Below are 22,686 nucleotides of genomic sequence, written 5' to 3'. Positions count from 1 at the left end.
GGGGGCTCCTTTCCTCTCCGCCTCCCTGAGTCGGGCCGCAAATGCGTTTGGGATTAAATTTTCATGATGTGGCACAGGCCCTCAAGTGGATTGGGAGGGAGCAGCCGGCGCGGCGGGCGGGCGCCACTGACCCGGTGGCCCGGCAGCCACTGCCCACCGCGGCCTCCCGTTTATCGCCTTGTCCCATTGGGTCCCTGGGGCTCACAGTTTTGCCAGTGTCTGAGAACCCCCCGCATCCCTGGTAAGGGGTGGTGGTTTGGGGGCCGGGACCTCAGGATCTGAGGGAGGAGGGGCTGGAGACCCGGACTCCCTCCCGGGTCTGCGGGAGGAGTAGCCCGCGGAGCCGTCCACCAGCGCCACCCTGTGGCGGCAGAATCCCCGGCCCGGGTGCGGAGGCGGCGGCCGCGGCTCCGGGCCAGGTGTGAAGGTGGAGCAGATGGTGAAGAGGCGGGAGTGGGAGGGGGGCCCCGGCCGCTGCCAAATCCCGGGCCTGCGCCGGAACCGTCACCATGGAGACCGAAGAAGGCGGAAAGGACCCAGCTCCACACTTTTTGGGGGACCTGAAAAAGAGTTCTTCGGCCTCCCACGGCGGGTCCTCGTGCTAACTACAAGTCCCAGCGGTCGCTGGACCTCACCGTGCGCTTCAGACGAGCCGCGCTCCCCGAGGGCCGCTGGGAGTTGTAGTTTTGAGACACAGCCTGAGGCTGCGAGGCGCCCCCTGGTGGACGCCGGAGCGCACGCTCGCTCCTTCCGGTCCAACAGACCCTACCCGAGATCATCCCCGCTACCTTTTCACCTTCTCACCATCTGCTCCTTGCCACCCGACCTCATTGACTCCATCCCAACCGCACTGGTCTCGCCGTTCTTCCAACGTTTACCACTGAGGCTCCTCCGTTTACCCATCCTCTTAGGACTCACTATGGAAGGAGAGAGTTAGCATTCGTTCATGAACTCCTTTTTTGAGTTCCCGCTCATTGTAAAGCGTTACCGCACCACAGGGGCGGAGCTACGACCAGGTAACACTGGTTCCAGACACCGCCACTGCCACAGGAGGATTCTAACTCAGCCAGGGGAGACCAGAGACAGCTCGAAGTTGGAAAAGCTTCCCAGAGAAAGTTCACTGAAAGGGACGACTTTGGGAGTGTCCGCGCTACGGGAAACGGTGCTTGCCGAGTTGGAAGGTGGGACACAGTTTTGTGTGATTGTGACATGAAGCACTGTTCCAGGACGAGACGCAGGGGAGGCTGGAGATGATGGCATGCGTCGGATCACCGATGGACTTGGGCAAGGCCCCCTGGGAGGGCAAGACAATTAGAAATTCCCTGGGTTTGGGCGCCTGGGCGGCTCAGCTGGTTGAGCATCTGACTTCAGCTCAGGTCACGATCTCACAATTCGTGAATTCGAGCCCCGCGACGGGCTCTGTGCTGACAGCTCGGAGCCTGGAGCCTGCTTGGGATTCTGTGTCTCCCTCTCTCTCTGTCCCTCCCCCACTCACGCCGTCTCTTTCTCTCTCCCTCAAAAATAATAAACATCAAACAATTTTTAATTTAAAATTTAAAAAAATTCTGGTTTTATTGACGAGGCACACCAAGGGGGGGGGGCGGGTACAGCAGAAACTAAAGAGGAGCTGCAGAACACAGGTGTGCTCAGGACACCATTCACTGTGCTGGGACTGAGTGACAGGAAGGACAGGGAGGAAATGAAGCATAAAGGGGACCACACCACACATGGCCTGGAGTGCTGCGCTGCAGGGGGCTCTGGGACCTTCTCCTGGGACCCTGGGGAGCCGAGGACCCCTGAAGTGGAGAGGGGAGGGTCGGCTCTGGGACCGTGTGCAACACGACAGGAGAGACTGGCGGCCAGGGAGGGGCTCTGGTGGGGAGAGGCTGAGGCCTCAGCGGGGACAGTGACTTCTCTGTGACTCCAGGACACGGTCCAATGTCCCTTTTCCCTCCCGCTCCCCGTGCATTCCTAGCCAGACACAGAACAAAGGCAAACATCTTTTATTTCCATTTTAGAGAAGCCACGAGCCTCTTCTCTCCACTTAGAAGCACAGAAGGAAAGCAGGTCAAGAAGACACCGACAGGAGGGGCATGGCCACCATCAATTGCTGAGGAGAGACAGGAAACAGATTAAGGATTCAGGACCAGGAGCCCAGGCCTCCCCAGCGTCCCCGCTCCCCCTGCACACCTCCCTCTACCTCCCCAGGTACCTTTCTCTTCCTATGGAAGGCTGCTTTGCTCTCCTCAGAGTTGATCCGCAGGGGGATATAGGCATCCAGGTGGTACAGCTGCTGGGGGCCCCCCAACACTACCCGGTTCTCCCCAATCTCCAGCGACAGCCCCAGAGCGCCATCCTGGGAATATTAATGGAGTGAGCCCACCCTTCCGTTCCCAGCAATAGGCCAATAATAATATGGACCAGGAACAAAAGCCTTGTGTGTTGTTGTTGTTGTTGTTTTAATGTCTATTTATTTTTGAGACAGAGACAGCACGCGAGCAGGGTAAGGGCAGAGAAAGGAGGAGACACAGAATCCAAAGCAGGCTCCAGGCTCAGCGCTGTCTGCATATGCCCAGCTCACTCTCCCTCGGAGACCCCAACCCTTCCAGACCTCATTCTCCCACTCTGGCCAGAGGTACACTCACCAGTTTGGGGAGGTCAATTTCAGCCAAGAGGAGGTCAGGGGCTTCCAGCCAAAGGTTCAGGTGAGGCTTCTCAGGGCTGCGAAAGACCAAGACCCAAAACTGAGGAGAGCCCACTAGGTCTCTGCCAAAGCTATTCTTTCCCTTTCTCCCTCCTACAAACCCCGCTGCCTCGGGGAGCCTTCTCAGTGGCCATCCTGCTTCCCCCCTCTTTGGGTTCCCAGGGCCCCAGGACACCGCCTCCTATGGGGAGGCAGGATTGAGGGAAGGATTCCAAAAATTACTGGAGAGACATGAGAGAGACAGAACCCAGCGAAGGCCCACCCTTCCTCAGGTCTCGGGGATTCGGGAGTGTATAGGTTTCCCAGCTCCTGGATCCGAGGACGCTGTTGGGAGCGGATATTTTGCTGGGAGATGGAGCCCAGGAAAGGTCGGTTCTTCAACATGCGCCACTCTGTGAGTAGGAAGCTCAGGGTCAAAGGTGGCTCAAGCGCGGGTTCCCTTGGCTTTCCTAGCGGTCCCCACGCGGCAAGAGCCTCAGGGGAAAGTCTCCGCCCCTCCCAGGATGCCAGGGATCTGGCCACACCCCCGAGCTTGGCTTCAGGAAATCTGCCCACTTTAGCCCCGCCCTTCTAGGGATATGGGGGGGCAGGATCTGTCTCCAGAGGTGCTCCTGGCTCCGCCCCCTGGCTAGCCAGACCCCGCCCCTTATCTGGCTCCTGGGCCAGTCCCATCTCCACCCCCACCCCCACCTTGGGAAGCCTCACCTTCTCCCTGTAACCCGCCTTCTCCCTGTAACCCGCAGCCCGGGGACCAAAACAATCCCTGCCCACACCAGCACCACCTTTTCCAAGGGCTGTCCCCGAGCTGCTCTGGCTCCCCGAGTCCCCGCTAGTGCAGGCCACGCCCTTCACCTGGATTCAGCTGAAGACTGTATTTGTCCTCAAGGCCCTCCCTGGCGATGGTGACCACGAGCTCCCGCAAGAAATCGCTGTTCTAGAAGTGAGAGAGGGAGATTTGCCGGAGGGCTCGGGATGGAGGGAGAGGCCCCAGCCCAGGCCTCACCCGCAGCCCCGCCCCCAACCTGCATCCTGCGGTAGAAGTCGCTGTTCACCGCTACGTCGTAGGCGGTACAACCCTGGCCTTCTGTGGGGAGAGAAAGGGGGTGAGACCCCCAGCCCTCGGTAGGAATCCCACCGCCCAGATACCGACGAGGCAAAAACGATAAAGGACAGCGGCCACACGAACCAGAAAGACCCGGCGACAGTTAGAAAGTGAGGGCTCTTGCCAGTCATACCAGCCTCCTCTCTACTGCTCTGGTCCTTTCCCACCACATCCCAGCAATGACCCTGCCCCTTCCCTGCTCACAGCCCTCCCATGGCTCCCCAGCGCCCCAGACGAAGGTTTGTGTCCTTCAGTCTGGCGCTGGAGGCCCTGTGTGGTCAGCTCCTCCCACCTGAAGAGAAGTTCACTTCTCTGTTGGGGACCTCGTCCCTTTAAACTTCTTCCAGTCTCTTCCAATTACTGACCGATCCAATTCAACCATTCTCTCCAGCCTCTGGACTCCTTGGTCCCCTCTGCCTAGAACCCTCTTCTGTGTCTTGGCCTGACACATTCCTTCGGTTCCTTTGCATCTTATATCTGCCACCTCCTCCAGGAAGCCTTCCTTGACTCCTCAGTTCGGGTAAAGAGCCCACCCCCCTCCAACTCCAGAGCAGCAAAGATCATACCATAATGAAATCGCATCTGTCTTCTCTGCCCTCACCTAAGACTAGGAGTCTCTCAAGGGCAAGTTCTGGGTTTGATCAGTCCCTACTCCCCAGGGCACTGCCCAAAGCTTGGTCCCAGGAGGCTTCAGGGGACATACGTTAATTGAAAAAGCAAGCATACAGACACAGAAACTCAACAGAGACACGTGAGACAAGGCAGAGAGACAGAGACAGGGGAGAAGAGTGAAGAAGGAAACAGGAACAAGACTGAGAGCTGGTCTGGCCAGCTAATGAGGACACCCGCCCAGCTCTCCCTCACTGTGGGGAGGGGCAGGGAGAAGTGCCAGCCTGGCCAGGTGGGCAGAACGAGGACAGAACTACCCCGTGTAGCAGGCACTGGAGGCCCAGGAGGTTAGGTTTATGTCACAAGGAAAAGGGGGCCAGATTTCTAGGGGGAAAGGGGGAGGGGGATCTTGGGCCCTGGATCTTGGATCCTAGGGAAGAAAGGACCCAGGGAGCTAGCTTCCTGGGTCCCCCAAGGGCACTGACTTGCGTCCAGTTCTGCATGAGGCTCTCCCAGGCTCATGGGGATGCGAAACCCGGCTTGGTCTTCCTCCAGCATTTGAAGCAGCTCGTCCTCGGTCACATCAGCCGGAGGAGGGATGGAAGGAGAGTGACAGATGTTGATGAAAACCTTCCCTTCGGAGGAGTTGGTCTTTATGCAGAAACCTGGTGGAAATGGGTTTGTCCTGATGTCTGCCTCTGTGTGCGTCTCTGTCCTTCCCTTGATCTGCCCCTGCCTTGGGTCTCAGTCCTCTGCTTTCTGGGCCTGCTCCCCTCCCCATTCCTGGGATCTCTGACTCTCCTTCTATCTTTGAGTCTGTCCCCCAGTCACTCCTGTCCTCCTCCTTCTCTCTTTAGCTCTTGGTCCCTCCCCCTCTCCCTGCCAAAGACCTCTATACTCCATTATTCTGCCTCTCTCCTGCCTCCTCTGTCTGTGTCCCCTACCCCCAGTCTCTGTCCACCTCTCTCTGAGACTCAATCCCTCTCTCTCTGGCTTTCTGCCTTTCTTACCAGGTTGAGGTTGGATCTGTGTGGATTCTGGTCTGCTTGTCTGGGCTTGCTGGAGCTCCTTGGAGGCCTGTGTGAAGGAAAACACCCTCCAGTCACGGTGTCTATGCTATCAGACCCTCATTTGTTCTTCAAAAGTTTATGGAGAAATTTTGTGCATGTGAGATATGAGCAGAATAAGACATACTATGTCCCTCTCCTCCTTTGAGGACCCCTATGAACAATCCCAACCCCATCTGCATTTCTTCCAGATCCTAGCAAACTTGGAGCTAACCAACTACAATCCCACGTAGTGCCTTCTGGGAATGCAGTCCCATCTCAGAGCACCCGCGGGCGTACACACATATACACAACACACACACACACACACACACACACATCCCCAGAATACCCAGGGACCCAGGACCCGGAGGCCGGTCAGTCCGCACCTGCCGCAGTAGCTCCTCGAAACGCATGGTCTCAGCGCCCATCTTCTCCGCCTCGCTTAGCTCGGGCACCAGCAGCTTCGAGTCCGCCATGGCCCTGGGGAAAAGACCTAGGCGTCCTCAGTAACTCCGACGTGAGCGGGAACCTTCGCCAGGATGCGAATTGTGGAGCCTGCTGCCAGACCCACAGCCGGCTCCTGGTGCCCACTATTCCGTATGAAAGTCTAAGAACCTGTCCTGAAACTGTAATTCCACTCAGACCAGATACGGCTGTCAAATCTGTTAGGAGCCAATATTTCCAGATGCTCTCTACGTCCTACGTGCTATGTAAATGAGAGCCACACTTCTGGTCACTGTGTAACCAAGGACTTCGGCCGACCACGCTTCCGTCTGCCTCAAAAGCTCATTCACCAATCCTGCAACCTCATTACGTTCCGACCAATCATAATCTAAGGATTAAGCCCCGCCTCTCACCTCAACCAATCAAAACTAAATCCTGAATTTAGTCTCTAAATGCCACACTTCCTGTGCCGATTAAAGCCGTATTTCTCCTTCCCAACAACATCTAGCCAAACTACGGGGCAGTCCAAACTGGCACACTTTCAAAACCTTCATTTCAGTGTCCATCCTAAAAAATTCCCTTCTGATCTATGAACTATCGCTTCGTCCCAGAGCTAGATTCGATTCTCTAGTAAATACACTTCGGACTAAATATACTTCCTGCCCTCAGTATAAAAAGGGTGGCGGGAAGAACCACACGGTCATTCTTCTAAATCTGGAGCACCCCTAACTACCGGCCAGGCGCCCACATCTCGGTTCCCCGCCGCCCCCACTTTGAGGACTGCGCATGCTCCAAACTACACGTCCCAGCTTGGGAGGGCATGGGCGGGGCCACCGGGTCTAAGGTGGGGTTACGCTCTATCTCCCGTAGCCCCGCCCTTTGGGCTGGAGGGGGCGGTGTCGCCCTTCGACCTCAAGGTTCCTCTGGGCAGAGCGCCCCGCACTCCTTCGTGGAAAGCGGTCCGGGCGAGTGATGGCTGCGACGCACGCACAGCGCAGCACCCGAGAGATCTTCACCACGCTGGAGTACGGACCCGTGCCTGAGAGCCACGCATGCGCATTGGTGAGGGCCTGCCGTTCAGCGCTGCCCATTCCCGCCCCCTCCCCCCGAACCAGGCGTCCAGGTCCAGTTTAGCGCGCGGACTCCCGTGATCCACCGCGGCAGCTCAGCAGCTCCGCCCTTCTCGGTTCCCGTGATTCTCGCCACCCCTTGGGACCCACCCTAGAAGGGCATTCCCTTAAGCCTTTGCGGTTGCTTCTTCTTAACCCTGGATCCTCTTCTGTTGTTTGGTGGTAGCTCTCCTGCTCCCTGGTACCTATTTTTTTTTTTTTTTAACATTTATTTATTTTTGAGACAGAGAGAGACAGAGCATGAACAGGGGAGGGGCAGAGACAGGGAGACACAGAATCTGAAACAGGCTCCAGGCTCTGAGCTGTCAGCACAGAGCCCGACGCGGGGCTCGAACTCACGGAGCGCGAGATCGTGACCTCAGCCGAAGTCGGCCGCTTAACCGACTGAGCCACCCAGGCGCCCCTCCCTGGTACCTACTTGGGATGGCGTTTCCCCGATTGCTTCGAGGCCTCGGATTCCCCGGAGGCTCCCGTGGTTCTTCCAGCCCCCTCAGAACTTCCCGGGATCCCCCGGGACTCGAAATTCCTGTGGGGCTCCTTTGATCTTCCAAGGACCCTCAGAAGCCCCATAGACTTCCCCAGAACATCCTGTAGCTCCCATGATCCTGAGTCCCCCCACCCCCCCACCCCGCCTTCCCATGGAGCCCCGGGATTCCTCAAGGCCCCCACCAATACTTGAGGGTCTCCTAGGATCTTGTGAACTTAGAACTCCAGAATACATCAGAACTAAACTGTAATTAACCTACACCCCCCAGAATATCCCCATGGGGCTCCCATGACCCCCTCACCCATCTCAGAATACCCCCCGTGGGGCTCCCGTGATTCTTCAGGGCCTCTTCAAATCCTCATGAGACTTCTGTGATCCCTCAGGGTCCCCCAGAACCTCTTGTGGTTCTTAGGGAGAAGTAGGGTGGCTCGACTATCCTGTAATTACCTAGCCCCCTCAGAATTCCCTCATTGGGGCTCTCGTGATTGCACAGGGTCTTCTAGCGCCCAGGAATGAGAAGCTTGGGCTTCTCTTCAAGGAGAGAAGAGGAGTCTAGAACCGTGGTCCAAGTGGAAGAAGATGAGGTCAGAGCCAGGAGCCCGCTGTGAAAATGGATAAGGTGGATAGGAGGGGATGAGGCAGGGGAACCGTTTGAGGAGTTGAGAGGGCAAGGGCAATGCCTGGGGTCCAGCTGTGTCTCCATCCCTCCACCACCACCACCGGGGAGGAACCCAGGAGGACTAGAGTTGCAAGGAAAGACCCTGAGCGTGATTATCGCATGGTGAAAGTGTGAGGGACCCAGGGACAGCCTCGAGTTATGTGCAGGAGTCTGATGTTACTTGGGCCTGAGCCTTTCAGGACTGGAGACGGGGACCTGGGAGTCACCACCGTAAGACCATTGGACGGTGGGAGTGATGATCTGGGACAGAGCACACAGAATTCCCACACTTGAAGGTGGGCTTGAGATGGAATATACTGAAATAGCAATAATGTAGAAATAGCTTATATTTACTGGGTGCTTTCTATGTGCCAGCCTCTGTGCTCAGTGTGATCTCCTTTAATCCTCAGAACAGCTGTGGGAGGGGATGATTGTCATCCCTTTAGTGATAGCACACGGGGCCTTCAGGGGGTAAGTAATTTGCCCACGGCCAACACAGTTTAAAATAGGTAAAGCTGAGATTTGAACCCGAGCCCTCGGATTCACGGTTCCCCCACCGCCTCCCAAGCAGAGGTCTCAACCTTACAACATGTGGGCCCGATTCATCCAACAAATTGTTTTCTTTGGCCCGAACTTTATTTTTGAAAATGTAAATTCGTGGTCAACTAATTCCATGGAAACATCCCAGGATTCCAGCTTCTTTTGAAAATAAAATCCCAAAATTTGGCAATGTTTGGCTCACATTCCCTGACAAAAATCATCTGGATCCAATAGTGACTGTCTTTTCTAGGCAAGTTGTGAGTTCCCAGTCTCCACCAGGCCCTCTTCTCACACTAGCGTGACCTGCCAGGACCCCGTAGACATTCTTTTAGGGTTTTGTTTTTCTTTGGGAGGGGGGGATTTGCAAACTTCCAAAGAGAACTTGATACTATGAATTGTTATTTACTTCAGCTTCAGGAATCGTCAACATTTGGGCCAGAGTTGTACTCTTTTGTTTTCTCTTTTTTCTGGAATGATCTAAATCCCAGATGTCATGTTATCTTCCCATAAATATTTGAATCCTCTTTTCTAACTGATAAGAACTCGCTTGATAACATAACCCACCTGGCCATTTTTCACACTTCACACTAGCAGCCAATTCTTTAGTTTTTTGAATTTTTTTTTTTTTAATGTTTATTTATTTTTGAGACAGAGAGGCTCCACGCTCAACGTGGGGCTGGAACTCACAACCCTGAGACCAGGAGAGTCCCACATTCTACTGAGTGAGCCAGCCAGGCGTGCCCCTAGGGGTCATTCTTTAATATCATCCAATGTCAGGGTGCCTGGGGGGCTCAGTCTGTTAAGCGTCTGACTCTTGATTTTGGCTCAGGTCGTGATCTCACCGTTCGTGTTCCAGCCCCATACGAAGAGCCAGTTGGCAGGGGAAGAGAAAGATTAGGAGAATGTGGCACTTGGGATGCTAAGAGAAGAGAGAGAACATCTGTGGAAGGAAAAAATGGGAAGCGTGTCTCGGATTTAGCGAGGATTTTGGGGGGGGACAGGAGCAGGGAGAGAAATCTGAAGCAGACGTGGAGGGAGAGATTAAGAGCAAGTCTCACGCAGTGCTGCTCTCAGCGTGTCACGTGCATTGATCCATTTCATCCTGACACAACCCTGTGAAGTAGGGAGGGGCTGGGATTATCCCCATCTTTCAGATGACCTTGCGGGGACCAGAGTGTGGTAACACCCTGGCTAAGGTTGCACCGCTCAGTCCCAGAACCGGGTTTCGAATCCATACGCTGCCGCCCCGTTGGCGATGCCTACGTGCCGCGCCTGGGGCTCAGCCCGAGAAGCTGCACCTGTGGGGCCTGTGTCTTCAGTGGGGGTCCACACTGCTCCTCTAAGTGACGGCCGCCGAGGGGGGAGGGAATGCCATCACACGGTTGGGTGCAGGGACTACCCGGCTTAGAAACCCCACCTTCCAAAAAGAACCCGATGGTGCCTAATACAGTGTCATGGGCGTTGCTTCCAGAGTCTTGCACGCCCCAAGGTATATGCCCCATCACAGGAATGCAGAGGACTCTGGGCACCTGGGGGGCTCGGTGGGTTGAGCGTCCGACTTCAGTTCAGGTCACGATCTCCCGGTTAGTGAGTTCGAGCCCCACCTCAGGCTCACTGCTGTCAGTACAGAGCCCACTTCAGAGTTCAGATCCTCTGTCCCCCTCTCTCTCTGCCCCTCCCCTGCTCATGCTCTCTCTGTCTCTCAAAAATACATAAACATTAAAAAAAAAAAAAAAAAAAGAATGCAGACAACTCCAGACAGCCTCAGTGCCCTGGCTTCCCATTGGATATTTAGGGTGTGTGTCCCCAGTTGTCCCGTTCAGGTGTAGTGGACCATTCAGGGGTCATTGTTGTCTGGTAATACAGCTGAATTGTCTCAGGTTCCCTGAGTACTAGAAAAGCTCACCTGAAGTCACTTCTGCATGGAGGAGAGCAGATTGTTTTGTTTTGTTTCGCTTCGTTTTGTTTTGTTTTGCTTTTTAATGTTTATTTATTTTTGAGAGAGAGAGACGGGGAGAGAGAGAGGGACACGGAAGCCAAAGCAGGCTTCAGGCTCTGAGTCGTCAGCACGGAGCCCGACGTGGGGCTCAAACCCAGGGACTCAAGATCACGACCTGAGCTGAAATTAGACGCTCAGCCGACTGAGCCACCCAGTCGCCCCAGCAGAATGGGTTTTATGAAGCCGCATGTCAAAGTCAGTAGGACAGCCCTCACATGTGGCTGGTGAGAACGTAAAATGGCACAACCACCATGGCAAACAGTTTGGTGGTTCGTCAAGAGGTTACGCAGAGAGTTGCCATATGACCCAGCCATTCCGCTCCTGGGTACATTCGCCTAAAAGAAGTGAAGGCGGGTGTTCAGACAAAATCAGGTACGGGAAGCTGCCTCAGCGGCACTGTGCACAGTAACCAGAAGGCTGAAACAAACGGAATGTGTCAAGTGATAATGAACAGACACAAAACGTAGCCTCTCCAGACAATGGAATGTCCTACAGCCACGAAAAAGGAATGATTGATACGTGCTACAACTTGGATGAGCTCCAGAAACCCCATGTTGGGGGCGCCTGGGTGGCTCAGTCGGTTAAGCGTCCAACTTCGGCTCAGGTCATGATCTCATAGTTTATCAGTTCGAGCCCTGCATTGGGCTCTGTGCTGACAGCTCAGAGCCTGCTTCAGATCCTCGGGCTTTCTCTCTCTCTGCCCCTCCCCAGCCTGCGCTTTCTCTCTCTCTCTCTCTGTCTCTCAAAAATAAGTAAACAGTAAAAAAGAAATTTAAAAAGCAAACCACCATCTTGGGTGAAAGAAGCCAGCCAAAGAGGCCACGTGTTGTGGGGTCCCGATTCACGTGGAATATCCAGAGAAGGCAAATCCGCAGAAACAGGAAGCAGATTAGCAGTTAGAGGCTGCATGAGGAAGAGAGAGCGACTGCCTGATGGGTGCCGAGTTTCGTTTTGGGGGGATGAGAATGTTCTGAAACTAGGTCGTGATGGTTGCACGACATTGTGAACGTACCACGTGCCGCTGAATTGTACGCTTTGAAAGGGTTAACATGGGGGGTTTTATGTTCCATGTTGTTGTTGTTTTTTTTTAATCTTTATTTATTTTTGAGAGGTGGGGGTGGGGGAGACAGAACCCAAAGCAGGCTTCTCGTATCAGCGCAGAGCACGACGCGCGGCTCAAAGTCACGAACCGTGAGATCGTGACTCGGGTCGAAGCCGGACCCTCAACCGACTGAGCCCACCCAGGCGCTCCATTTGTTACATGTATCTTATGTTTATGTGCATTTCCCTGCCACACCGGCAAAGAATTGGCAGGTGGGGCAAAGGGGTGCAAGTGTCCCCCTCCCAGAGGACCCTAGGTAGGGACTGAACTCCCCTAGCTGCCTCTCAGACGTTGTTCTAAAGTGTCTTTGCCTCCCCCAGGCCTGGCTGGACACCCAAGACCGGCACTTGGGTCACTATGTAAATGGAAAGTGGCTAAAGCCGGAACGCAGGAATTCAGTACCTTGCCGGGATCCTATCACAGGTATGAAGCGTCCCCCAGTTCGGGGAGGGAGAGGCAGGCATCCATATCCCCAGCCGTATCTACCAACAACACCCCATCCTCTTTGCTCAGGGCCCTGAAGGCAAGAAGTAGCCAGTGGGGGGAGAAGCCCAAGATTTCTGGCTCTTCCTGTTAAAGTCATCCAAATAATAGCCCCAAGTGCCTGTGGATGCTTTTTGAAGTCAGTGTCTACCAAGATCCCTTCCTTGATTAATATATTTATATATTTTTAGCGTTTTATTTATTGTCGAGAGAGCGAGCGAGCGTGCGAGCCGGGGAGGGGCAGAGGGAGAGGGGGACAGAGGATCTGAATCGGGCTCTGCACGGACAGCGGCGAGCCCGATGCGGGGCTCCGACCCACAAACCGTGAGATCGTGACCTGAGCTGAAGTCGGATGCTCAACTGGCTGAGCCACCCGGGCGCCCCTACAACCAAAATATTTATAATAGAGTGGGGCTGGGGACCAGCTCTGCTGCCTGGGGGGGGGCACATCTGGGGTCCCTCCATTCATCTCCCCAGGAGAGAACTTGGCCAGTTGCCCCCAGGCACAGGCTGAGGACGTGGCGGCAGCGGTGGAGGCAGCAAGGACTGCGTGGGAGAACTGGAGCGGACTCCCTGGAGCCTCTCGGGCCCAGTACCTGACCAGGTGATGCGGTTGAGGTGTGGACCTTGGGAGGCGGGGGACAAGATGAGACCAATCACTCCTGTAAAAGTGAATGAGACAGTCGGGGCAGGCACTGCTGGTTCATGAGGGAGGAGGGGGCTGGGGACCAGGACTCCTGTGTCTCACCCATGGGCTCCCAGCCTGCCAGCGCCTCAAGCAACCACTTGAGACTCTGGGAACAAAGACTCTGTTTCCCGATGTCTCGATGTCTCGCGGAATTGATTGCGTAGCTAAGGCTCACATTCCCAGCATGCTTTGAGCCTGTAGCAGCTAAAGCATCCGTCCACCAGGACTAGTAATGACGAAGCTCTGTTTCCCAGAATAGCCTCGGGCCTCATCGAGGCCCCATTTTCCTGGTGGTTCATTGGGGCTGCTGGAGCCTCAGCGCCACCCGTTTTCCATCATACTCTTGGAGCAACTAGAGACCAACATTCCATTTTCTAAAATGCAATTGAGATGAAAGGTTGAATTTCCAATTTCTCAGCACCTTTGGGGGTTGCGGGCGGCCGAGATCTGCAAAAGGCACCCTCGGGTTTTGTGTTTCTCGGACTACATTTCCCATAAATCTTTGGTGCTCTTCACCTCTGGTCAATGGTGGCGGCGATCATGGGGATTGTAGTCCAGGTATGTAGGGGGTGTTCCAGGACTCTGACTGAGAGGCAATGGGAAATGACTCTCCCCCTGGCTTTCTCTACAGGCTGGCCAAGATGATCCAGAAGCACCAGCGGCTACTTTGGACCCTGGAGTCCCTGGTGACCGGGAGAGCCGTTCGAGAGGTTCGAGACAGGGATATCCCACTGGCCCAGCAGCTACTCCAATGCCATGCGGTCCAGGCATACACCCAGGAGGAGACGCTGGCAGGCTGGGAGCCCATGGGTGAGACACAGGAGTCCTGGTCCCCAGCCCCTTCCTCCCTCGTGAACCAGCAGTGCCTGCCCCGATTGTCTCATTCACTTTTACAGGAGTGATTGGTCTCATCTTGTCACCCACGTTCTCCTTCCTTGAGATGATGTGGAGGATTTGCCCTGCCCTGGCTGTGGGTAATTGATGGGCCGGGTCTGAGAAGGACGGTGCCGATGGGGCCTGGACCCCTGGGTCTGAGGGAGGAAGGGGCTGGGAGGCCTTGACCCCTGGGTCTGAGGGAGGAGGGGGCTGGGGGGCCTTGACCCCTGGGTCTGAGGGAGGAGGGGCTGGGGGGCCTTGACTCCTGGGTCTGAGGGAGGAGGGGGCTGGGACTCCTGGGTCTGAGGGAGGAGGGGCCGGGAGCCCAGACTCCAGGATCTCTGCGCTGCCCACCTTTCCCAGGGTGCACTGTGGTGGTGCTGGTGCCCCCAGGCTCTCCAACACCCCTCCTCCTGGCCCAGCTGGCAGGGGAGCTAGGCTCCTTCCCAGGAATCCTCAACATGATCAACGGCCCTGCCTCCCTGGGCCCCATCCTGGCCTCCCAGCCTGGAGTCCAGAAGGTGACCTTCTGTGGAGCCGTCGAGGTATCTTCGGGGTCGGGAGGGGGACGGGACGTGGCGGGGAGGCCCAAAGGCCCCTCAGCTGAATCCCGCGGGGGCCCTGCAGGAAGGACGTGTCCTTCGGCGGACGCTGGCGGGTCAGGGTGCTGAGCTGGGCCTGGCACTGGGGGCCGAGTCGCTGCTGGTCCTGACGGAGGCAGCGGACGTGGACTCGGCCGTGGAGGGCGTCGTGGATGCAGCCTGGTCCGACCGCAGCGCGGTGAGGCCCGTGCACTCGTGTGCCCCCAAGTCCTGGGGATCGTGCGTGTCCGTCTCCAGACCCCAGGGCCTCATGTCTCCACTGATTATAATCTTCAGTTCCTTGTGCCTCAGATTCTGTCTCCGCACCGTGGCACGTGTGGGGCTCCCGCACCTCGGATTTCTGCCTTTCCACATCCCGGCTCTCCAGTGTGTGCAGGGGGCTCGCGTCTCTCGTTCTTTAAGATTCTCTTCACTTTTCTAAGTATCCGTGTCCCTACTTTTCCAATCTCTGTCTTCACTCTGAATCACCAACTTCTGTAACTTCACTTCCTGCCCGGGTTTGGGGCCTCAGTGAGTCTCTAGGGTCCCCAGCCACCCCCCCCTTGACCCTCCTCCGATCTGTGTATGTACATCCCCAAGTCTCCACCCTCTGTGGGGGCCCGTCCCCTCAGCGTGAGCCCCGACCTTGCCTGCCCTGACATCCCTTTTCCTCACAGGGGGGACTCCGGCTCCTCATCCAGGAGTCCGTATGGGACGAGACGATGAGGCGGCTTCGGGAGCGCATGGCGCGGCTTCGGGGCGGTCGAGGGTTGGACGGCGCTGTGGACATGGGGGCTCGAGGGGCTGCCGCACATGACCTGGCCCAGCGCTACGTGCGCGAGGCCCAGAGTCAGGGCGCACAGGTGAGCAAGGCGTACAGACCCCCGGCGCCAGGGGAGGAGGGACCTGGAAACCCAGCTCCTGGGTCTGAGGGAGGAGGGGCTGGGGGCCGAGACTCTGAATCTGAGGGAGGAGGGGGTGGGGACCAAGACTCTGGGTCTGAGGGAAGAGGGGCTAGAGGCCTAGTCTCCCAGGTCTGAGGGAGGAGGGGCTGGGGTCCCAGACTCTGAGTCTGAGGGAGGAGGGGGCTGAGGGTCCTGACTCCTGGGTCTGAGGGAGGAGGGACTGGGGGCCTGGGCTCCCGGGTCTGAGGGAGGAGGAGCTGGGGGTGTACCTTAGATCTTTCCTTTCCCCTCAGGTGTTCCAGGCTGGCGATGTTCCCTCAGTCAGCCCATTCTTCCCCCCAACTTTGGTCTCTGACCTGCCCCCAGCCTCCCCATGTACCCAGGCAGAGGTGAGCCCTTCAGGGCCCCGGAAATCCTTTTCCATCCACCCGTCTGCAGCCACACATGGGCAGCAACACTACACCTGCAGAGGCCCCTGGAGTGACCATTTGGTCCGGGTCTGGGGGCTGCTGAATGGGGGGGGTGTTGGGGGCGGGGGGAGCTGGCCGGGCCACCTGAACTCCATCGTCGCCCCTTCCAGGTGCCCTGGCCCGTGGTCGTGGCCTCCCCCTTCCGCACGGCTAAGGAGGCACTGGCCGTGGCCAACGGGACGCCCCGAGGAGGCAGTGCCAGTGTGTGGAGCGAGAGACCAGGGCAGGCCTTGGAGCTGGGCTATGGGTCAGTCGGCGCCTGCTGGGGCCCAAAGGCAGTCTGTTGGGCGGGGGGAGGGGGAGGCTCAAGCTTCTGCTCTTTCTCTCAGTCCTGAGGTCTCCATTCCACTCTCTGGGGGTCTCTGGGTCTCTCCCCACCCTGCCCCTCCTTGGGCCTGGGGGGCCCGCGCCCAGGCCCAAGGCCACGTCTTGCAGGTGAGAGGGTTCTGGGGGCCAGCAGACAGGGCGGGCGGTCTGCAGTAGAGGTTAGAGCACTTACCCCCTGCAACCTTCTGTTCTTGCTGATGTCCTCCTCTCCCCGCACAGGCTCCGGGTGGGCACGGTCTGGATCAACGCCCACGGCCTTAGACACCCCGAAGTGCCCACAGGTGGCTGCAAGGAGAGTGGGTCTTCCTGGCACGGGGGCCCAGACGTGAGTTCCCTCCTCCTGCCCCCCCAGCAGCACCCCCTGCAACCACTCAGTGCCCACCTTGCGTCCTTTTGACACTCTGCCCCTCTCACAGGGTCTGTATGAGTATCTGCGGCCCTCCGGGACCCCTGCCCGGCTGCCTTCCCTTTCTGAGAATCTGAACTATGACACCTTTGGCCTTGCTGTCCCCCTGACCCTACCATCTGGGCCTGAAATAGGACCCAGGTGAGCTGCAACTCCCAGAATCTCTGGGGGTACGGCAGGCGGGGAGAAGGGAAGTTGTAGCAGGCTGCCCAGGGCCCGGAGGAGGGGTTCATTAGAGCCATCTTGAGGGGGGTCCCCGAGTCCTGCCCAGAATTGCATTCTCAGTCTGTGGCTTCACACCCACCCCCCTCACCCCTGCCCGAAGGGAGTCTCAGTTCTGCTAAATGAAGGAGTGCCCTCCCAGAGGCTCAGTGGGTGGAGCCTGGGGTCCGAGTAGACCTGGCCCCGGGACCCACCCCCACGCCTCACCCTGCTCCAGCCCAGCGGCCCCCTATGGGCTCTTCATCGGGGGCCGTTTCCAAGCTCCCGGGGCCCGGAGCTCCAGATGCATCCAGGATTCGAAAGGCAATCTCCATGCCTACGTGGCTGAGGGCGGAGCCAAGGATATCCGAGGTGCTGTGGAGGCCGCTCACCAGGCTGCCCCTGGGTAAGGGGAACCCCGTGGGAAAACCCAGAGGTCGTGGGGCATTTCAGAGGGTAGCCTGAGACCCCCCCCCCGCCTCCAAGGGCTGATGGGATCTGGGGTCTGGGTCCTGAGGGCTGAGCTCCCAAAGCTGACAGGATATGGGTCACACCCCTCCCCATGCAGGTGGGCCGTGGGGCCTGGAGCCCCGCAGTAGGGGCTGTGGACAGAGCTGGGGCACCTGGAAAGAACCGGGAGCGGGAAGCCGCCCCGTAACGTGCACTGCCCTCCCCCAGCTGGGTGACCCAGCCACCAGGAGCCCGGGCATCCCTGCTGTGGGCCCTGGCATCTGCACTGGAGCGCCGGGAGCCTGCCCTCGCCTCGGCGCTGGAGAGGCACGGAGTGGAGCTCAAGACCGCCAAGGTGGAGGTGGAGCTTAGCGTGAGGCGGCTGCGGGCGTGGGGGGCCCGCGCCCAGGCCCAAGGCCACGTCTTGCAGGTGAGAGGGTTCTGGGGGCCAGCAGACAGGGCGGGCGGTCTGCAGTAGAGGTTAGAGCAAGGACTTTGGAGTGAGCCCAGCCACACGGCATCCCAGCTGCACACGATCACCAGCAAGTGGCCTCCCCTCTCCGCACCTCGATTTCCTCATCTGTGTAATGGGCGTATGGTCTGCGTCACAGTGTAGCGCCTCAGATTGTCGTTAGTAACCCATTTCCGGACCGTAAAATCAGTTTAGTGGTTGTAGTATGATTTTTTTCCTACTCTTTTTTTGTTTTAATGTTTATTTGTGTTTGAGAGAGAGGGAATGCACACGAGCAAGGTAGGGGCGGAGAGAGAGAGAGAGAGGGAGGGAGACAGAGGATCCAAAGCTGGTTCTGCGCTGACAGCACAGAGTCGGACGCGGGGCTCGAACCCACAAACTGCGAGACCGTGACCTGAGCCAAAGTCGGACGCTTAACCGACTGAGGCGCCCAGGCGCCCCTCTACTCTTTTCTTTTTTTCTTTTCTTTTCTTTTCTTTTCTTTTCTTTTCTTTTCTTTTCTTTTCTTTTCTTTTCTTTTCAGAAAGAGAACGCAGGGGAGAGGGGCAGAGAGAGAGAGAGAATCCCAAGCGGGCTTCACGCTCAGCGTGGAGCTCGACACAGGGCTCGATCCCCCATCCCTGGGATCATGACCTGAACTGAAATCAAGAGTCAGACGCTCAACTGACTGAGCCACCCAGCTTTTTTTTTTTTTTTTTTTTTTTAAACAGAATAGAACAGGAAATATAGAGTGTCTTACACAGAGTGTTGCTTCGTGTGACTTTGGTTTTGTTTATATACATGACAGGCAACCAAATACAGGGTTGATAGGAAACATACAGTGAGTCCGTGAAGAAAGGTTGAGGAGGGGCGCCTGCGTGGCTCAGTCGGTTAGGCGTCCAACTCTCAGATCATCTCAGGTCATGATCTCACGGTCTGTGAGTTCGAGCTCCGCGTCGGGCTGTGTGCTGACGGCTCGGGGCCTGGAGGCTGCTTTGGATTCTGTGTCTCCTTCTCTCTCTGCTCCTCCCCCACTCACGCTCTGTCTCTCTCTCCTTCAAAAATAAATAAAAACATTAATTTTTCTTAATTTAAATAATTAGTTAAATACGTAAAAATAGGGAGCAATCCAAATGTCCCTGGACTGGTTAATAAATAAACTGTGGTAGGTCCCTACAAGGAATCCTACTCAGCATTCAGGAGTGAACATGCTACACGGTGGATGAATCTCAGAATTACTACACTAAGTGAAAGAAGCCAGATTTAAAAAAATAAATAGTACAGACTCTATAATTGCAAATCTAGAAAATTCTAGAAAGCACAAATTATAGGGGTGCCTGGGTGGCTCAGTCAGTTAAGCATCTGACTCTTAGTTTCGGCTCAGGTCATAATCTCGCCGTTTCATGAGTTCAAGCCCCATGTCAGGCTCTACACTGGCAGCATGGAGCCTGCTTGGGATTCTCTCCCTCTCTCTCTGCCCTTCCCCCACTTGCACTCTCTCAATCTCTCAAAATAAATAAATCAGCTTTAAAAAAAATACAAACTATGGTGAGAGGAAGTGGTTGAGGACAGAGAGGGTTCAAATGGAGGCAGGAGGGGGGGCGTCTGGGTGGCTCAGCCGGTTGAGCGTCCGACTTCAGCTCAGGTCACGATCTCACGGTCCGTGAGTTCAAGCCCCGCGTCGGGCTCTGGGCTGATGGCTCAGAGCCTGGACCCTGCTTCCGATTCTGTGGCCACCCCCCCCTGCCCCTCCCCCGTTCATGCTCTGTCTCTCTCTGTCTCAAAAATAAATAAAACGTTAAAAAAAATTAAAAATTAAAAAAAAAAAAACAAATGGAGGCAGGAGGGAAGGATCACAAAGGGGCACAAGGAGATTTGAAGGGTGAAGTTCATTACCTTGATTATAGTGTCGGTTTTAGGAGTACATATAGATCTCAAAATGTATCAAATTGGGGCACCTGGCTAGCTCAGTCATTAGAGCATGCAACTCTTGATCTCAGGGTCATGAGTTCAAGCCCATGTTGGGCTAGAGCTTACTTAACAAAAAGAAAAAAAATTATCAAATTGTACCCTTTAAAATGCATGCAGATTAGTGAATGTCAATTATATTCAATAAAATTTTGTGGGTTTTTTTTTAATCATACACACACACACACACACACACACACACAGAAACAAAACATGGGCCAGATTCCAAGCTCTCTACACGCATTAACTTGTTTCATTCTAGAAACAAATCTACGAGGTAAGCACTATGAGCCTCATTTGAAAGGTGGGAAACTGAGGCCCAGAGAGGTTAAGTAACTCACCCAAGGTCACACAGCTGGTAAATGGCAGAGCTGGGACTTCAACCCAGCTGCCTGGCCCGAGTCTGCTCTGAACCGTCACCTGGTTAATTATTGTTGGAGTCGTTACAGAGAAGCAAAGATAGGTAGAGGAGGAAAGGGGCAGACGATGAGGCTCTTCAACCCAGCCCCTGACCTCCTGCCTGTCCCTGCAGGTGGCAGAGCTGAGAGGCCCTGTGCTCCGACTGCGGGAGCCGCTGGGTGTGCTGGCTATCGTGTGCCCTGATGAGTGGCCCCTGCTTGCCTTTGCGTCCCTGCTGGCCGCCGCCCTGGCCCATGGCAACACCGTGGTCTTGGTGCCCAGCGGGGTCTGCCCCATCCCCGCGTTGGAGGTCTGCCAGGTACGGTTGCCCGCCTTCCTGCCGCTGCTCCCAGCAGCCCCTGGGGCAGCAGAGGGATGGATGGTGTCCCAAGGCCTGCACTAGCCCCACCCCCTTGTAACCACAGCAACCCCAGTCCCCATTGCCCCCGCCCTCCATCCAAGCTTGCACTGCTCATGGACCCCGTGACCATTCTGGCCAGGACCCCATGAGCCCTCCCCGGAAGCTCACTCCTCACCCAACCTATTGCCTTCGGCGTCTCTGACTCCCTTCCCTCCCGACCCCGTCTCCCATCCCCTAGGATATGGCCACCTTGTTGCCAGCGGGCCTGGTGAATGTGGTGACTGGAGACCGGGACCACCTGACCCGCTGCCTGGCCTTGCACCAGGACGTCCAGGCCCTGTGGTATTTCGGATCTGCCCAGGTACCCTTTGTTTTGCCATCCCTCCAGCGTCCTAAACCTCACCAACGGTCTCCTCCTTTTCTGGAAACCTGGCAGTGCCCCCTTAGAATTCCCGTTGCTAAGGAGGAGAAATTCCTTGGCAACCGGGTCCTGAGATCCCGCCCTCCAGAGTCCCTGTTGCTAAGGGAGAGGATCTCCTTAGCATAGCAACAAGGGCCTGAGATCCTGCCCGGCCCAAAGACCCAATCTCATTGGACAACCCGTTGCTAAGGGACCACACCCTGTAACAGACTCAGAAGCCCACAGTCCACCCTCAAGCCTGAAGGTGACGGAGGGGAACTCCTTGTCAATAAGAACCTCAGGCCTCATTCCTTTGAATGTGGGCTGTTAATGGGGAGGAAATTCCCCAGCCGCAAAGGTCAACGTTGTCTCCCTCGCATCTGGAAGGTTTGCCTGCTACAAGCTGAGCATTGTAGCACCAGAGCCTAGGTCAAGCCTTGGGGCCCCTCCGCAGTAATAGTCCTGGTTGCCAAGGAAGCAGCTGCTTGGCAACCAAGCTGGCGGAAGGGCTGATCCCCCTTTTCTGTGTCAGGGCTCCCAGTTTGTGGAGTGGGCCTCAGCAGGAAACCTGAAGCCGGTGTGGGTGAACAGGGGCCACCCTCGGGCCTGGGATCAGGAAGCCCAGGGAGCAGGCCCAGAGCTGGGGCTGCGGGCAGCACGGACCAAGGCCCTGTGGCTGCCCATGGGCGACTGATGCCTGAGTGCCCCCACACTCCGTCTTGGACAGAGGAGAGATGGACCCCGACAGACACCAGAAGCCTGGAGCCTTCTTTTATCATGGCTCCGATGCCCTCCAATAAACTCTGACCAACCTTGGCTGTGCCTCTCAGGGGAGGAAGTGGGGGAGTAGCGACTTCTGTTCTGTTTGAGGCCTTTTGAATTCTAAGACTCAGCAGCTGGGTGGGCTGGCTCCAGTATAAGCCGGTATTTGTGAGACAGATAAAGGGAACTCTGAAGAGCCCCAGGCAGGCCCTCAGAGCCTCATGTTTCCCCCTTGGCCTTCTCCATCGTGTAGCTCTTCCCCTTTGACTTTCTCTGCCTATGCATTGTTTTAGGACCCATAGCTTGCAGACAAACAATAAAACACAGTGGCTCTCTGGAATATAATAAAAACGCTGGTAAGTTACTTTTGCCAATTCCCATGGTGTAAACGCTCCCACCATGTTCCCGATGACTAAACAGCAGGCTAACAGAATTCCTAAATTTTTTAACGTTTCGTTATTTTTGAGAGAGAGACAGAGCATGAGCGGGGGAGGGGCAGAGAGAGAGAGGGAGACACAGAATCCGAAGCGGCTCTGCACCGACAGCTCAGATGCGGGGCTCGAACCCACGAACCGTGAGATCAAGACCTGAGCCAGAAGTTGGACACTCAACTGACTGAGCCACCCAGGCGTCCCCAGAATTCCTAAATTTTTAACAGCCCGCTCCCATGAGCGAATCTGAGCGGCTCGAGCACATCATGTTTTAGAATTATTTTTTTTCTTTTTTTAAAGGTTTTATTTTTAAGTCATTTCTACCCCCAATGTGGGGCTCGCACTCACAACCCGGAGATCCAGAATCACATGTTCTGCCTACTGAGCCAGCCAGGCACCCCTAGAATTCTTTTTGATGCAAGGAACCCACTCGCGCTAGCTCAGGATGAAGGAATTTTCTAGAAGGCTACAGAGATGTCCTACAGAAAATAGGGCAAGACATGCATCTGAGGTGCCCCAGGTCTTGAGAACCTAGATGCAGGCAGGAACCAGGGCTGGTCCTTTCTCTGTGGGCATGTGATCACTGGAATTTTTTTTTTTTTTTTTTTTAAGTAATTTGTACCCAACATAGGGCTCAAGCTCATGACCACAAGATCAAGAGTTGGATGCTCCTCCCACTGAGGCAGCCAGGCGCCCCATCTCT

General features: G+C 56.0%; 2 protein-coding genes and 1 long non-coding RNA gene across 3 annotated transcripts in view; 1 reads left to right on the top strand and 2 right to left on the bottom strand.

Annotated features, from left to right (window-relative positions):
• Positions 1 to 1,987: 1,987 nt before the first annotated feature.
• PIH1D1 (PIH1 domain containing 1) lies at positions 1,988 to 6,904 on the bottom strand. The gene is made up of 10 exons (XM_042918273.1): positions 6,820 to 6,904; positions 5,851 to 5,944; positions 5,426 to 5,492; positions 4,901 to 5,080; positions 3,727 to 3,788; positions 3,557 to 3,638; positions 2,967 to 3,096; positions 2,646 to 2,721; positions 2,213 to 2,356; positions 1,988 to 2,110 (listed from the first exon to the last, which is right to left on the bottom strand). Exons 2-10 carry the CDS (start codon positions 5,938 to 5,940, stop codon positions 2,069 to 2,071), a joined length of 873 nt encoding a protein of 290 aa, XP_042774207.1. The 5' UTR covers positions 5,941 to 5,944; positions 6,820 to 6,904; the 3' UTR covers positions 1,988 to 2,068.
• On the top strand, positions 6,881 to 21,916 carry ALDH16A1 (aldehyde dehydrogenase 16 family member A1). Its single transcript, XM_042918266.1, has 17 exons — positions 6,881 to 6,970; positions 12,145 to 12,247; positions 12,785 to 12,911; positions 13,627 to 13,805; positions 13,892 to 13,969; positions 14,235 to 14,416; positions 14,499 to 14,651; positions 15,130 to 15,315; positions 15,651 to 15,746; positions 15,938 to 16,074; positions 16,374 to 16,479; positions 16,571 to 16,701; positions 17,000 to 17,167; positions 17,440 to 17,641; positions 20,163 to 20,348; positions 20,629 to 20,751; positions 21,323 to 21,916. The coding sequence occupies exons 1-17, from the start codon at positions 6,881 to 6,883 to the stop codon at positions 21,482 to 21,484; spliced, it is 2,409 nt and encodes an 802-aa protein (XP_042774200.1). The 3' UTR covers positions 21,485 to 21,916.
• Positions 18,692 to 22,686, bottom strand: part of LOC122207916 — a 10,293-nt gene continuing 6,298 nt past the window's right edge. The window contains exon 3 of the long non-coding RNA XR_006197057.1: positions 18,692 to 18,717. This is a non-coding gene — a long non-coding RNA (uncharacterized LOC122207916). The remainder of the gene's footprint in view (positions 18,718 to 22,686) is intronic.

The sequence above is a fragment of the Panthera leo genome, chromosome E2, assembly GCF_018350215.1.
Source record: "Panthera leo isolate Ple1 chromosome E2, P.leo_Ple1_pat1.1, whole genome shotgun sequence".
Lineage (NCBI taxonomy): Eukaryota > Metazoa > Chordata > Mammalia > Carnivora > Felidae > Panthera > Panthera leo.
Note: the sequence above shows the minus strand (reverse complement) of the source record. Positions and strands in the feature narration are given on the sequence as shown.

What these genes read in the sequence shown, in the direction of transcription:
- PIH1D1 (XM_042918273.1), bottom strand. Translation starts at nt 5,940, where the DNA reads ATGGCGGACTCGAAGCTGCTGGTGCCCGAGCTAAGCGAGGCGGAGAAG. An exon ending in TCGAGGAGCTACTGCGGCAG is followed by an intron (nt 5,493 to 5,850) that starts GTGCGGACTGAC and finishes TCCTTCACACAG; the next exon opens with GCCTCCAAGGAGCTCCAGCA. An exon ending in ACTTCTACCGCAGGATGCAG is followed by an intron (nt 3,639 to 3,726) that starts GTTGGGGGCGGG and finishes TCTCACTTCTAG; the next exon opens with AACAGCGATTTCTTGCGGGA.
- ALDH16A1 (XM_042918266.1), top strand. Translation starts at nt 6,881, where the DNA reads ATGGCTGCGACGCACGCACAGCGCAGCACCCGAGAGATCTTCACCACG. An exon ending in CCCAAGGCCACGTCTTGCAG is followed by an intron (nt 17,642 to 20,162) that starts GTGAGAGGGTTC and finishes CTGTCCCTGCAG; the next exon opens with GTGGCAGAGCTGAGAGGCCC. An exon ending in GGTATTTCGGATCTGCCCAG is followed by an intron (nt 20,752 to 21,322) that starts GTACCCTTTGTT and finishes TTTCTGTGTCAG; the next exon opens with GGCTCCCAGTTTGTGGAGTG.